The sequence below is a fragment of the Clarias gariepinus genome, chromosome 27 (assembly GCF_024256425.1).
Source record: "Clarias gariepinus isolate MV-2021 ecotype Netherlands chromosome 27, CGAR_prim_01v2, whole genome shotgun sequence".
NCBI classification, from domain to species: Eukaryota; Metazoa; Chordata; class Actinopteri; order Siluriformes; family Clariidae; genus Clarias; species Clarias gariepinus.
Window position 1 is genome coordinate 19602815 of NC_071126.1, and position 14427 is coordinate 19617241.

The window sequence follows — 14427 nt, forward strand, 5'->3', positions numbered from 1 at the left end:
TTATCCTTTTTTTTACCCCTTTTTAAACCTGCCATAGAAGAGTTCCACCACACTTTTTGAAGCATTTTCATCTGTCATACATCAATACACTTCTTACACAACCACCTTCAAGGCTATACATGTACGAAATGCCTAATAATTAGTTGCTTAAAAGCGCCAAAACCACACAAACACAAAATGAACTAACTGCAAATAAAGAAGTGGTGAAATGAAAAAGTCCATGTCGAAATATTCTTATAAGAATGTTAATTATAAGGACTAAACTGAAAGGAAGGCACAAACATATGAACACAGAAAACCCAGCTCAGCGAGTATTACCTTTTATTAACACACACAAAAGTGTATGTATGTGTATGTAAGTGAGAGCACGAGAGAGAGTGAGGGTGAAAGAGAGAGAGAGAGAGAGAGAGAGAGGGTGTGTGTGTGTGTGTGTGTGTGTGTGAGAGAGAGAGAGAGAGAGATGTTCATTATGTAAAGCTGCTTTGTGATGAAAGTTCTATACAAATGAAACTAAACTGAATTGAATTTAATTGAATTTAATTTTACATAGACATATGCTTTATTTATTTCACTTATTATACTCTATAGCACAATATACCATAAACATGTGTCTGTGTTCTGACCCATCCATCCCTCCATCTAGGGCCCTCGGTAGTCCAACTAGGGACCGTGGATGATAATGCTGACCATTGTATTTATTCCCATTTTTACAACATTGGCAGGACGTTCTGAACCATGATCATCATTAATATTATTCTCACATTCAGGGTTCATTTCTATATTAATTTACAGCTGATCAGATTGACCCATTTTTAAAATTCTTTATATTTAAAGGATGTAAATAGTTATGGGGTGTTTGATAAGTTTTCAATGAAAATTATGTAATAAGTATAGTTATTAAAAATAATTCAGCCAAGGACACAAAGATTCTGAGATGAAAACAAGAATTTGTTTAATATATATATATATTTTAAACACATTCTGGTCAAATTGACCCAAACACAGCACACAGGTAAAGCTAACAGCTAACACACAGGCTGCTATATCACAAGCTAACATGAACATTCCCGTTCTACCTAAAGAAAAGCTGACGTTAGTTATAAAGGAGTTAACTTCCATGTGTTTCGCTGTAGTAGCAGGTGTAGGAAATGCTAATGTGGGTGTTAGTACGTATCAAAAGCTGCTAGCTGTGTTCTGGTAGATGGTTCCTTCAGTTTGCGATCAGTGCCTAACCATAAAGAGTGTGTGTTTGAGTTTTGGAGATTTTTTGGTTTGTTCGTGTCAAGTACTGTATGTTTTCTGAAAGTTATAGAATCTCGATTGAATGTTAAAATCTTAATGGCGATTGAACATTAAAACCAAACAACAATAATAATAATAATTTAAGCATCAAGGAACCTCTGTAGTAGAACTCTGAGCCGTGGAGATCAATGGTGAATGTGGAATTTATTCCAATTTTTACAACCATGGTACAAACTCCGGTCAGTGCTCACACACTCATACACACACTACGAGTGAATTTGTTGACGCCAATCAGCCTAATCTGCATATCTTTGGAAGGAGACTTATCAAGCACAGAGATTATTGTTATTATAAGCCTTTGATTAATTTTGGTTGAACTTTGTTGTATGTATGATTGTTCTTTAAATATTTAAGCAAACCAGTGGGAGTAAAAAGAAACGCAATGGATTAAAGCCATACAGGATCATCATTAAATGTTTAACTGTATCATATTTTAAATGACATATTGCATATGGAATAATATAAACAAAATAGTTATTAATTTATTGCATTTGTATTTTAATTCCTATTTTAATCTTAATTTGAAACAAATCAGGATTATTGGAAAAATAACAGAGACAAGAACAACTCTAATAATAGAGAGCAAGGACAGGAACGCCACCTGAACAGAGCCACAATCTGTATGGAAAAATGGAAATAAATAAAGAAATGAATGAATGAATGAAGTAATTAAGTAATTAATTAATTATGTTACAAGTTAAAACATATAATGAAGCACGCAGTGGGTTAAAAATGTTGAAAATGTAGATGGTTTATTGAAAGCTAAAGGTTTTAATGACTGCAATTCTGTTATAGAAAATAAATTGATACAAAAATTTTTAAACTTGATTAAAACTCTGACCTTCTCCATCTCTGCTGTTTGAACCCTGGTGTGTAACAGAGTGTGTGTTCTTGTTAAGTGTTCCAGGTGTAGGACAGGGTTTCATCACTTTACCTTTACAAATAAACATAAAAAGCAGCAAATTAACAGAAATGATACTAAATATGAATAATGTGAAATATTCAACATTTAATGCACATGTACACATAATTCTGGTTAAAGTGTTGATCTGGAATTAGCAGGTTATCAGAGTAAAACTGTTTACCTTCAAACTGCAGACGTGTTCCAGATGTGAACTTTAGTGAACTTCCATCCAGTTCTCCACAGAAATATTCTCCTTCATCATCCTTTATTATTTTATTAATGTTGAGATCAAACGTTTGGTCATTTACAGTAACACTGAAGCGTTTATCATTAAATCCATCAACAAATGTGTAATTATTTTGCCCGTACTGTCTTGCGAAAACCAGAGGCACGTCGTCCAATCTCTGTCTGTACCAAACTAAATTATTTTTTACTTTGACCCCGCTGAGGTTACACTCTATAATTACATCTTCTCCAGGTTTTACTGTTTTCTCCTACAGAAACTGTTAAGCCTCTTAAAAGTCCTCTCTACTCTTAACAATCTTTACCTTAGGAGCTGTTTTTATGGCTAAGATGTTTCGTGAATCATTTTTATCTATACTAAGATTTAGTCCTAAATTTAAGAAACAATTCTAAGAAAATGTCATAATTCTAAGAATTTTCTTAGAATTTCGGAGCAACTTTTAGGCTTAAGAATCTTTGTGAATACGGGCCCTGGTCATTAGGCTCACACCTCATGATGCGAGAGGACAGCCGAGCAGGAAGGCCGTGCCAGCTATCAGGTGAAGAACAGCATTTCTATTTTTGGCCGTTCACAGAGGAGGCAGAAAATTATGAGTTGTTAAAAGCAGAGGGCTTGGTGCTTTCAAATGCACAAGATGCTATGAAGTTTCACAAGTGGATTTATGATACTCAAAATCGCGACCAGAAAGTCTTTCGCCTTTTAAGGTGGCAAAACAAGTGATGATGGACTGCATGATTTGAACCACAAGAGGAGTGAAAAGCAGTAGACATGAGACAACCAGTGAACATGCGACCCAAATAAGCAAAAGGTCACAAGTATATTCTGGTCTATCCAGAGGCAGTTCCACTGAGGAAGGCCACCTTGAAGAAAAGCTGATACAGGAAAAGGTAATAATAACCATCATCATCATCATCAATGGAGAAAATGTATATATGCAAGTGAGTGTTATACATATAAAAGAGCTAAATGATTAAACTTAAACTGTAAAATAATCATGTTTTTCTTCTTTGGATAAGTCCTCACACACCTCACACACCTCACTGTCCTCACACACTCTTTAGTGCTCCAGCTGCAGTCTGTAAATGTATTTAAATGTTGATTTATTAGTGGTGCTTGCAAACCAAAGCATTACTCGTTATCCAGCATTATTCGAGAATGGCGTGCTATGACTTTTCTGAGGGGGGGGGGGGGGGGTAAACCCATAGACATAACAATAGACAAAAGAAATAACATTGACAAACAAAAGAAATAACATTGAGACTACCTTTGATGGATTCTAGCACAAAGCAAGAATTGTGTAGAAATATTTAACACAATTTACCACATTTGAAGAGGTTTGCAACCTGTGTCAGAACATACTGTACCCCGCAGTAGGTTAGAAGTTGTACCATTGGGGCGCAAATTTGCCCTTTTTGACATATAATGGTGAAGGTTCTCCCCATTGAAACAGGAAGTGCTCACAGTTGCGTTCCCTGCTATGGTAACGTCCAGAGGAACGTTGAAATAGAACCTAACTGTGGATCCCAGAGTCATAGAGACATAAGGGCGGGCTCATTTAACATACGCAACCAGTCAGTCTCTCAGGATGTGAAACTGTCAAGCCACGCCCTAGCAACCACTTTAGTGCACTTTAGCAACTGATCCCGTAGACTGTTATTATAAAAGGCCCAGAGTTTTGCACCACTCACATTTTCTACAGAAGATGTACCTCTCTAGTTTTATTATATTGTTGATCTGTTCCGCAATATTATGACGATTCCAGTTATCATCCCTTCCTTTGCGTGTGATTGATGCCTCACTTAGCTGTACATATGTGTTCATTTCAACCAGATTACATGAAGACTATTTCTCTTCACTTGTAGAGAACGAAGGTGGCTTTACATCCCGGCCGCAGTGTACCTGAGTATTGACGTCAAGTGATTTATCTTCAAAATAAAACCAGTTCATCTCTGACTCATCAGAAGGAGGCTGGAGCTCAGTGATTTTGCTTGTGTCTTCTACAGACAATTATTTTGAATATTAAAGCGTGAGAAACTAAAAGTGTGGTGTGTGTGTGTGTGTGTGTGTGTGTGTGTGTGTGTGTGTGTGTGTGTGTAGATGAGTCATTGCGTGAGCCTCAGGGTCAAAGTATGAGAGTTGGCAGCTTTCTATGTAAGATCAGTTTATGATGGTTAGGCAAGAGGTTTAATAAAGGCACTATGTTCCCAGTGTGACATGATGCTACAGAATAGTATCTACTACATGTGTAAGCTAGTTCAGCAACGGGTCGAACCAAAAAGGATCGTGGGAGGATGTGTCGCTCTCAGGAGCTCAGTGAACTCCGGCGTGGTACCATGATAGGACGCCACCTGTCCAATAAGTCCAGTCATGATCTATATTTATATATCTCTTTACTAAGTATTCCACAGTCAACTGGTAGTGGTATTATACCAACGTGGAAAGCCTCAAAAAACAAATCACAGGGCGGGGTCAGCAGATGGTGAGACTCATGGTGCTCAGAGGTTGGCAACTCAGTCAATAGCTACAGACCTCCAAACTTCATGTGGTCTTCAGATTAGTTCAGGAAAAGTGCGTAGAGCTTCATGGAATGGGTTTCCATGGCTGAGCAGTTGCATCCAAGCCTTACATCACCAAGTGGATGTTATTCAAGTTCATAAGGACAGGTAAGCGAAAACTTTTGACAATATAGTCTATCTATCTGTTTATCTATCTGTTTATCTATCTATCTATCTATCTATCTATCTATCTATCTATCTATCTATCTATCTATCTATCTATCTATCTATCTATTGAAATTCCATTCAGTTTGTACTTTCTCTACTTGATCCTGTATCTTGATCATCACTGAAGTGTTTACTGAATCACTTTAGTTTAGTTGTTTTCTCTTTTATACATTGCATGAACAAATCATGTACACAGTAAGTCAGATGTTGAAAAATAGTTTAATATATAAAGACTTAAGTTTCTGAAGCTAGAATTATTAATAAATAAGGAAAAAATAAGCAAAAAAGAAAATGTGTATGAAAATGACTTACATGCAAATTGGTTTCTCAATGTTCACATAAAATATTCAATACAAGGAGTAAAATCGTTTGAGCCCGACTCATCTCTAGTAATTATAATGTTTTTAGCTAGAAACTACAGAACATGTTTTATTTGTGTACAATATTCAGCATAAAGAGATTAATGAAAGATTTTAAGATCAGGGTGTAATATTCTGGATGTTTTTACTATTATTATTATTATTATTATTATTATTATTATTATTACAGTCATACTTCGGCATGTGTAATGTGAAACGCATTGTCTCATAGGAAATAATGTAAATGCAGACAATCCGTTTCAGCTACCCAAAACATTACCATTATTACCCATTTCACTATGAACACTATGATCATATTTTTGTATTTAAAAACAATCAACACATTAAGAAAAAACATGTAAATGAAATAAAATATGAAATAAATAGACATTAAACCTAACTTAATATTAATTTATGGTTCTTCTTGTCATCGGCTGCTTTAAAACCAAAACTGAAAGCGGATCAATTTTCTTCTTGCTACCGTCCTCCACATGGTGCTACATCTTCACTAAATCTCACACAAAATGAGTGAACTCGCTTAGCTTGGTTTTCCACTGAAGCAAACAAGTTTTGAACGACTCCCGGCCATCTTGGAATGTCTTAGTCGGACTTATTTTTGCAAGCAGATTTCTATGATAACTTTAAGTAAAAGATAAATATAAAATATTACAGAAAAATCTTTCAGACAACATTTCTGACTTTTAAAGCCAGGACAAAACATTAAATAAAATGCAAAACATAGTTTAGATCTTTTACCATCTTGAAAAAAGCTCCTGTTAATTGATCATCGCCAATGTACTGTTCTACGCGGTTCTGTGCTTCAGGGATGCCGCACAGTCTGGATCTGGACTCCCTCAAGGAAGTAGTGGAGAGGAGGACATTAAACAAAGTGCATCATGTCCAACCCCGACCAGACACTCTGTGTGTTCAGTGAACTTCATTTCATTGGGCTTTTCAGTTCCTCTCTACGGGGACGTGGGGACGTGGACTGGGAGGTCTAGGCTTTAGGCTCTTCTTTTATATACATCACAGTGTTACAGTGTAACTCTCTCATCTGTTAGCTTCAGGGTCTGCTCAGCTACTCTCAGTATTACAGATTATGGTATTACACACAGACTCAATGTCACTTTCATGCATCAAACATTATTAATATTTGCACTGTTGACACTTTGTCACACATACAATCCCACATCAAGGCTGCACTTCATTTCACTTATTGTCTTTCACGCATGTGTATAATGACTATATGTAAATCACATCTACTGTACACCCTGCCTTTATATCTAAATACTGCTGACAGCGACCTCTAGTGTTGACAATCAGCATTACTTCATTACAGTTTTTGAAGCATGCATTCCAAATTTATTACAGTTGTTTCTTTTAAATGATTGCAAGTGTCCCTGATGGATATGTAATATTTAAAGAGATAGAAACTATCATCATAATGATTTTAATTGTTGTTAGTTTTGTTTGCATGCACTTTGGAGTTATTTTCTTGCACTCAGTTTGCTGTCGTCCTTTTTTTTTTTTTCCTTTTCACTGACATTTCTGAATATTGGGTTTTAGAGAGTAGTGTGTCTTCTTCTTCAGCTTTCTGAAAAGTCAATAACTGCATTAATGCCTGTGAGAGCTGTTCTTCGGGTTCCTTTTAACTTGTAACTCCTTGATAGCATGACTTTGTGAGAATATTATTCTAAAACTAGATTCAAGACAGTACTCGTTAAGATTACATGAAACTCATCCAGCAGCAGACTTTTCACCCTGTCTTGTTCACGTGACCAGTTTAATTCAGATAAGTTTCATTTGTATAACGCTTTAAAAAATGGTCATGAAGCTTTACAGAATCAAAAAGTATACAAATGAGTTTGAAATGTGTACAAAACATGAACAAGCTGATGGAGATGTTACTGCGGTAATAAAACTCCCCGAGATGGTAATAGGAAGAAACCTTGAGAGGAACCGGACTCAACAGGGAACCCATCCTCATCTGGGTGATAACGGATAGCAGGGATTTGATCTGAAGACATACTGTTGGCTATGAGGCTGAAAGTTCGGCTGATTAGTCATGCTCCTCATTTCACACAAGGCCGTTCACAACATCCTACCTGTCCATCTTCTACACAAGCATAAACGTTTTCTATTGCCTGAAGGACTACACAGCAAACTTAAAAAATTCCTATTGATAAATAAATAAATAAATAAATAAATAAATAAATTGAATAAACCTCTGTTTGATGTTATATTTAACTAATGTGTATGTCCTGTCACAAGTGCTTCCATATGTTTTAATATATTTTATGACTTTCTTCTTTCTTTTAGTATATTTTTTTTGCTTTTTCATAAGGCTGTTTTTAATAGGTTCTGGTCTTTGTTTAGATGTATGTGTCTGTGTCTAACAACTTTTTTATTGGTCGTTATTATTGTGAATCACCTTTGGTGCATTTGTTAGTGATCTTCTCTAGATGGCGCTTTGGGAGGCCCTTTAAACCCTGTTCGCAGGAGGGGAAAATATCCTCCTGGAGGCAGATGTGTGGGGGAAAAAAGCTGGAAATGTATGGTATAAGTGAGATGCACACTTTCGGACTCTGTGCCTTTTTTTGTTTGTTTGTTTGTTTTAACAAAATATTAAAATTTTTGCAGAGATTTTTATTTATAATTTTATGAAAGAATATCTGCCTGCAGTAAACGGGAAGAAGATTTCCCACATGATGAACAAACAATAAATCACTCTGTTGCGCAAGTCATATGAGTGATACAGCAGTGTTTACTCCTCCTTTAACATTTTACACAAAACCTGAAACCATTTACAGCTTAGGACTTTATTTATATGTTTCTCATATATCTGGTAGTTTTTTGTTCTTAGCATTGCACTAGTAACTCCTGTCCAGTTCTCACATCAACCTGTGTATACTGACTATATGAAATCACATCTACACCTCGTCTTTATCTAAATACTCACACAGTGCTGACAATCAGCATTATTTCATGTTTGAGGCATGCAACCCAAAATTATTACAAGTGTCCCTGATGGATATACACTATTTAAATAGATAGAAATTTACTTTTTGAGGCAGAAGAGTCAAAAATCTATCATCATCATCTTCGTCCAAAATGATTGCTGGTTGCAACAATAATAAACAAACAAAATAGTCCACTTTTATAGATGTGTCTATTATCATAAGTTACATTTTAATTTATTTAATTATTGTTAGTATTTCTTTTCAATCATAGTCCTTACAGTAATTGTTCTTGCATTCATTGGTCTGTTGTTGTCTCTGGGTTTTATTTTTGTGTGTTTTGTCTTGCTGTTGTTCTTTTATTTTAACTGGCATTTTTAAATGTTCAGTTTTAACTTAGTTGTGTGCCTACTTCTCCAGCTCTGTGAAAAGTCTAACTTCTGCTTTAATGTCTGTTAGAGCTGTTCTTCAGATTTCTTCTAACTTAGTCAGAGAGACTGACTTTTTTAGTATTTTATTCTTTCATTATTTTTAAGACAGTGCATGTCTGGACTGTGGGAGGAAACCGGAGCACCTGGAGGAAACTAATCAAGCACAGGGAGAACATGCTAACTCTATGCACACAGGCCCAATGTCTGGAGGTGCACGGCGACACTGCTAACCAATAAACCACGCCATATATATGTATAGCGAAACAAAGGAGTTTGCAAAGTGTGATTGTTTTTAACTGTCAGATTATCCCTGATGAGCAGCAGAGGGTGACGATAGGAAGAAGGAACCAGACTCAACAGGTATCATTTGGGTTATAACGGATAGCAGGGATTGTTGGGCAGTCATACTGTGTGTTAGGAGGCTGGATTTTCAGTATAATAGAAGATGCGTTAAGTTAATATGGAATCCACTTTTGTTATTGGAGGCTCAAAAACAAATCCGTCACAAGCCACAAGTCAACATGTCTCCTTCCTACCTGTCCCATCTCCTACACTACCACACACAAGCACAAAAACCTTCCTTCAACTGATTCAGAGCTTCTTTCTATTCTGCGCAGCCAATGTGTACTGTTACTTCCATATTTTGCTATGTTAAAATACTTTTTATTGATTGATTGTGAATTTGTGAATCAACTTTGGTGAATTTGTTAGCCATCTCCTCTAGATGGCGCTCTGGCCCATTAAACCTTGTTGTTGGATGGATGTTACTTTAAGTTAGATCATACTTCTGACCTGATCACACAACTTTTATAGAATATTTTTTTCTGAATATTTGCTTGCAGTGAACAGAAAGAGGAGTTCTCATATGATGAACAAGCAATAAATCACATTCTAGGAATTAAAACTAATCGGTGACTAAGTGGTGTGATGGAGCATGGTTTATGTTACACTAAAAAAGACTGATTATTTTCAGTTAAATATAGCATGTGTTTTATTTTTCTTGAACATTTTTTTATTTATTTGTTTACTTTAGAATAAAATCTACAACCATAACATGGGCCTCCGAGTTCCTCCTTTAGGGGAACGCTTAACACATCTCTGTAGAACCCTAAGGTGTTTCGCCTCCCATGAGAAAGGGCCCTTTGTAAAACTATTACATTTATATTTTCATTTATGATTTAAGTGGAATGTTTTGATGTTTTTCCTGTTTTACTGCAAATTATATTTCTTTGTTCAGTTAGTGTGCACAAACTTTTATGAGTTATGGCTCTTAGCTTATAGCAACCCTTAGGTTCTTTGTAACCTTTGTTGTTAAGAGTGAACATGCAAGCATGAGTTTAATTATATTAATTAAAATGTTAAAGGTCAAACCACGTTATTGGTGCAAATTTTTGCTATACATATAATAAGGAAAATGTGCATTCCAAAGAAAATACTTCTGAAGTTTAAGCAACATGGAAACGACTAGCATCCCTAAAAAAATTCAGGTTGCTAACTTCAGCCATTTTGGAGAGATGATTTTATATCTGCCCCAAATATGGCCATTTTTCAGCGTTATATTGTCTCACTTTAAACAAAAAATATTTAAAATTATAAGTATTCATATTACTTAATGAGTATTGATACTAAAATTGTAAGCTTCTGGAAGCATATGATCTGTAAAAAGATGTTGCTTAAATTAAGGATTTTGTCAAGCAAAAAATCTGTAGTGTTTGTAAACCATGTCAAATTCCTGTTGCAATGTCTTAATGTTGGATTTTAGAATAATACACTTTTTCTGGTTCATGTCTTTTCATGAGAAATCTAAACTGGCCAAGGCTCATCTGAATGACAGTTAAAATCGTTAAGAGATTTGAATTCAAAAAAGTTACAGACACTTAAACATAAAAGGGCATGAAATTGTATTCAGCAAATTTGGTTCAGTTTCTTTTTATTTAATAAAAATATAAATGTGTATGTATATTTACAAAAAAACGAAGCATGGATCAGGAGATAAGAAGCATTAAGTTTCATGAAAAACGGTGTTTATCGGACCTGATAACTCACTTTTTACCTAAATGTGGGACACTTTTTATCACCGGTACCATGTTGTTGTTTTTTTGTTTTTGTTTTTTTGTTTTGGCTGTGATTAAAATGTGAAAAGCCATATATATATATTATTTTTCTTTTATATCTTTTTTATTTTTTGCAAGATATAACTGTAAGTTTCTCTCTCTATCTCTGATCCAAATCCATCCGTGTTTAGGTGTTTACATGCCACGGGATGTGACGGAAGTAAACAAAAATAGCCGCATTCAGTAAACAGCATTCTGATGGCGCGCGTTAATGACCCCCCCCCCCCCTCTTCCTCCTCCTCCTCCTTTCCCGCCAGTAGGAGGCTCCGCCTCTCAGTGAAATCATGCATCTGGAGAAGCTGTTCATCCTCCCATCACATAACATCTCGCCTCACTGAGCATCATCATCATCATCATCATCAGACCCTCCTGGAGACTGGAGGATGGGAAGGTCAGGGATGGCTGGAGGTGTGCGGGATAAAGGGGAGACGGGTTTCCTGAGCTGAGAGAGACAGAGAGAGAGAGAGAGAGAGAGAGCAGTGGATGATGAAGGACCGGAGTTTTGCGGATGAACGAGGCAAACCAGCCACATACACCGGCGACAAGAAGGCGAAGATGGCCGCTCGGACCAACCAGCACTGGGTCAGGTTGGCTACAGTGTTCGCTTATGTTTTGTCCGTGTCTCTGGCTGCCATCATCCTGGCTGTGTACTACAGTCTGATCTGGAAGCCGACTGCTCCTGGATCTTCCCCCAGGCGGCCCGTCATTCCCGGCTGTGCGTCAGGGGCCATTACTAAAGACGCGCAGAACACCAGCGCAGCCAGTGACGCTGACCTCTCACACACCAACAGCACGGACACACCATCATCATCATCACCATCATCATCATCATCCTGGCTAGACCCAACAGACCCGAGCTGGAGGTCTTCATCAGACGCGCCCCCGAGCCGCGCGCCCCCGAGCCGCGCGCCACCAGGCCACACACCAGCCGGGGATCCTCTCACACTCCCGGTACGGACATCACTGACTGATGACAGCGCCGGCTCGGGGGGGGATGGCGCGAAAGAAGAACAAGAAGAAAGAGAAGAAGAAGGAACAACAGCAGCAGCAGCAGTAGGAGAGAAGGTTCATCTGACCGCGTCTCCACATCCGCGCTCATCTAAGGAGCGGGTTAGAGAGAAGAAACACGCGGCGCATCCACGCAGGTTCACGCACAGGGACACGGAGGTATCCCAGGGAGCTCGTGAGGACAGCAACGTGTGGACTTTTAAACACTGAGCGTGGGTCTGCCGCGAGCTGAAACTCAATCCGGTTCCTGTAAGAAGATATTTACTGTAAATAAGATAGAGACTTTAGAGGATTTAGTTTTGCAAATCTGTTTAACTTAGAGAGAGAGAATCCAGTACACTGTGCTTGTTATGGCATATTAGATGCTATAAATATACTCTTTAATTTTAATCATCAAGTGTTAAATAGTTCTCAGTGATTCAGTAATAATAATAATAATAATAATGACTCTTTTCCCCCTAGACAAGCACATTATTACACATTAAATACATTGTTCTCTTTAAGACATTATTTTAGGAAGTCTAACGGCCAAAACACTGTATTGGTGCTGCTTTTATTTTTTTATTTAATTTTTTTCACAATATACATATAATACAGAAAGGAAGTTACTTCCGAAGTTTACACAGCATGGAAGTGACCAATTTGCTAACTTCTGCCATCTTAGAGAGATGATTTTATATGTGGCCCAAAAAAATGGCTATTTTTTAGCATTATACTGTCTCGCTTTAAACAATTTGAATTTTAAAAAATTCAATTTATTCATATTTATTCATGAGTATTGATACTAAAATTGGTGTAAGCGCTAGAAGCATATGACCTGTGAAAATTGTTGCTTAAACTGGTTTTTGGTAAAAGGTTAAAAAGCAAAAAAAAATCTGTAGTTTCCATAACTATGTCAAATTCATGTAGCGATATCTTAACAATTTTTTCATTTTTTAGAATAATACACTTTGTTAGGTTCATGTATTTTCATGTTAAATCTAAATTGGTCGAGTTTCATTAGAATGACAGTTAAAATCGTTGAAATATTTAAATTCAAAAAGTTCTGGACACTAAAACATGCTGAAATTGTATTTAGCAAATGTGTTTCTTTTTGATCTGATAAAAATATAAATGTGTATGAATATATCCAAAAAAATGAAGCATGGACCAGGAGAAGCATTAAGTATTATGAAAAATTTTGACACTTTTTAGCACAGATACCATGTTTTGGCTTTAAGTAATTACTTCCTGTAATACGGAAAACAAAAGTACAGAAATTCCTGCTAAATATTCTCAATGATTGAATAAATCCTAATACACTGGTGATGTGGATGGATTTGGGATGAGCTGAAACTGAATTGTTTTTTTTTTGTGAGATTATATTTACTGTATCTGGATTTATCTATTTTTTTTGCATATCTATATAACTTAGAGAGAGAATCCAGTACACTGTAATTGTTAGAGCATATTAGATGCTATGAATATACTATTTATTCTCTAAGTGCCAAACCTTTTTAAGTGATTGAGTAATAACAACAACAACAACAACAATAATAATACAAGCATATTACACCTAACACACTGTTCTTCTTAAATCATTTTTTTAAAATCTCTAAGTGATTACTTCCTGTAATAAGAAAAAAGTAAAGAAATACCTGTTAAACATTCCCAATCATGGATTCAATTCTAACTGGGAACACTGGGAACCAATTCAGCATGGTGTCTTCTCTAACCCAACAGAGCGCATCTCACCTCATGAGAGTAAGAAAATGTGTGTTATACTGATATGTATTAACCTCACGGACATTATTATTATTATTATTATTATTATTATTATTATATATATTTTAGAAAAGGAGATGATAAGTATATTATTATGATATATGACTATTATATATTACTATTATATTAGTTTAAGATATTTTATTTTCTTCCTCTAAATCAGCCATTTAGCTAACACACTTCATCAGACCTGTAAAAAGAAATAGTTTATTAGAAATGCAGGAGCTGAGTAGAAGATGAGAAGAGTTAAAGCTTATCTCAGTTGTGAAACATATAGAAATTCTAATTAATAACAGGTGTGTAATAAATCAGTATATTACCATAATCATGTTGTACAATATGTAATTTAATGGCCCAAAAATGTGGCAATAAATCCCACCCATTTTTGTGTTTTGTTAGCAACATGCTATGCAGCTTGGATAAGTGATGTATATTTTCTTTCTCAAACAGCGAACTGTATAGTCAATGTTCATTTACATAGATTTTTACTCTGTCAAGAAAATATCACTTTATAGGAAATAATGCAAATAATGTTTATAAAAATATCCTTTAAATGTCCCAAGAAATAGGTATGTTTTAATGGAATAAGTGGATACGCCTTTCTGTGCATTCCTTCGTGTG

At 36.0% G+C, this 14427-nt stretch overlaps 1 protein-coding gene and 1 long non-coding RNA gene across 2 annotated transcripts; one reads left to right on the forward strand and one right to left on the reverse strand.

Moving 5' to 3' along the window:
- Positions 1 to 987: 987 nt before the first annotated feature.
- Positions 988 to 2696, reverse strand: LOC128514996 (uncharacterized). The gene is made up of 3 exons (XR_008356580.1): positions 2388 to 2696; positions 2144 to 2236; positions 988 to 1920 (listed from the first exon to the last, which is right to left on the reverse strand). It is a non-coding gene; the product is annotated as an uncharacterized LOC128514996 (long non-coding RNA).
- An 8669-nt stretch (positions 2697 to 11365) lies between these two features.
- Positions 11366 to 14427, forward strand: zgc:153157 (uncharacterized protein LOC751674 homolog). The gene has a single exon (XM_053488946.1). The coding sequence runs from the start codon at positions 11518 to 11520 to the stop codon at positions 12250 to 12252; it is 735 nt and encodes a 244-aa protein (XP_053344921.1). The 5' UTR covers positions 11366 to 11517; the 3' UTR covers positions 12253 to 14427.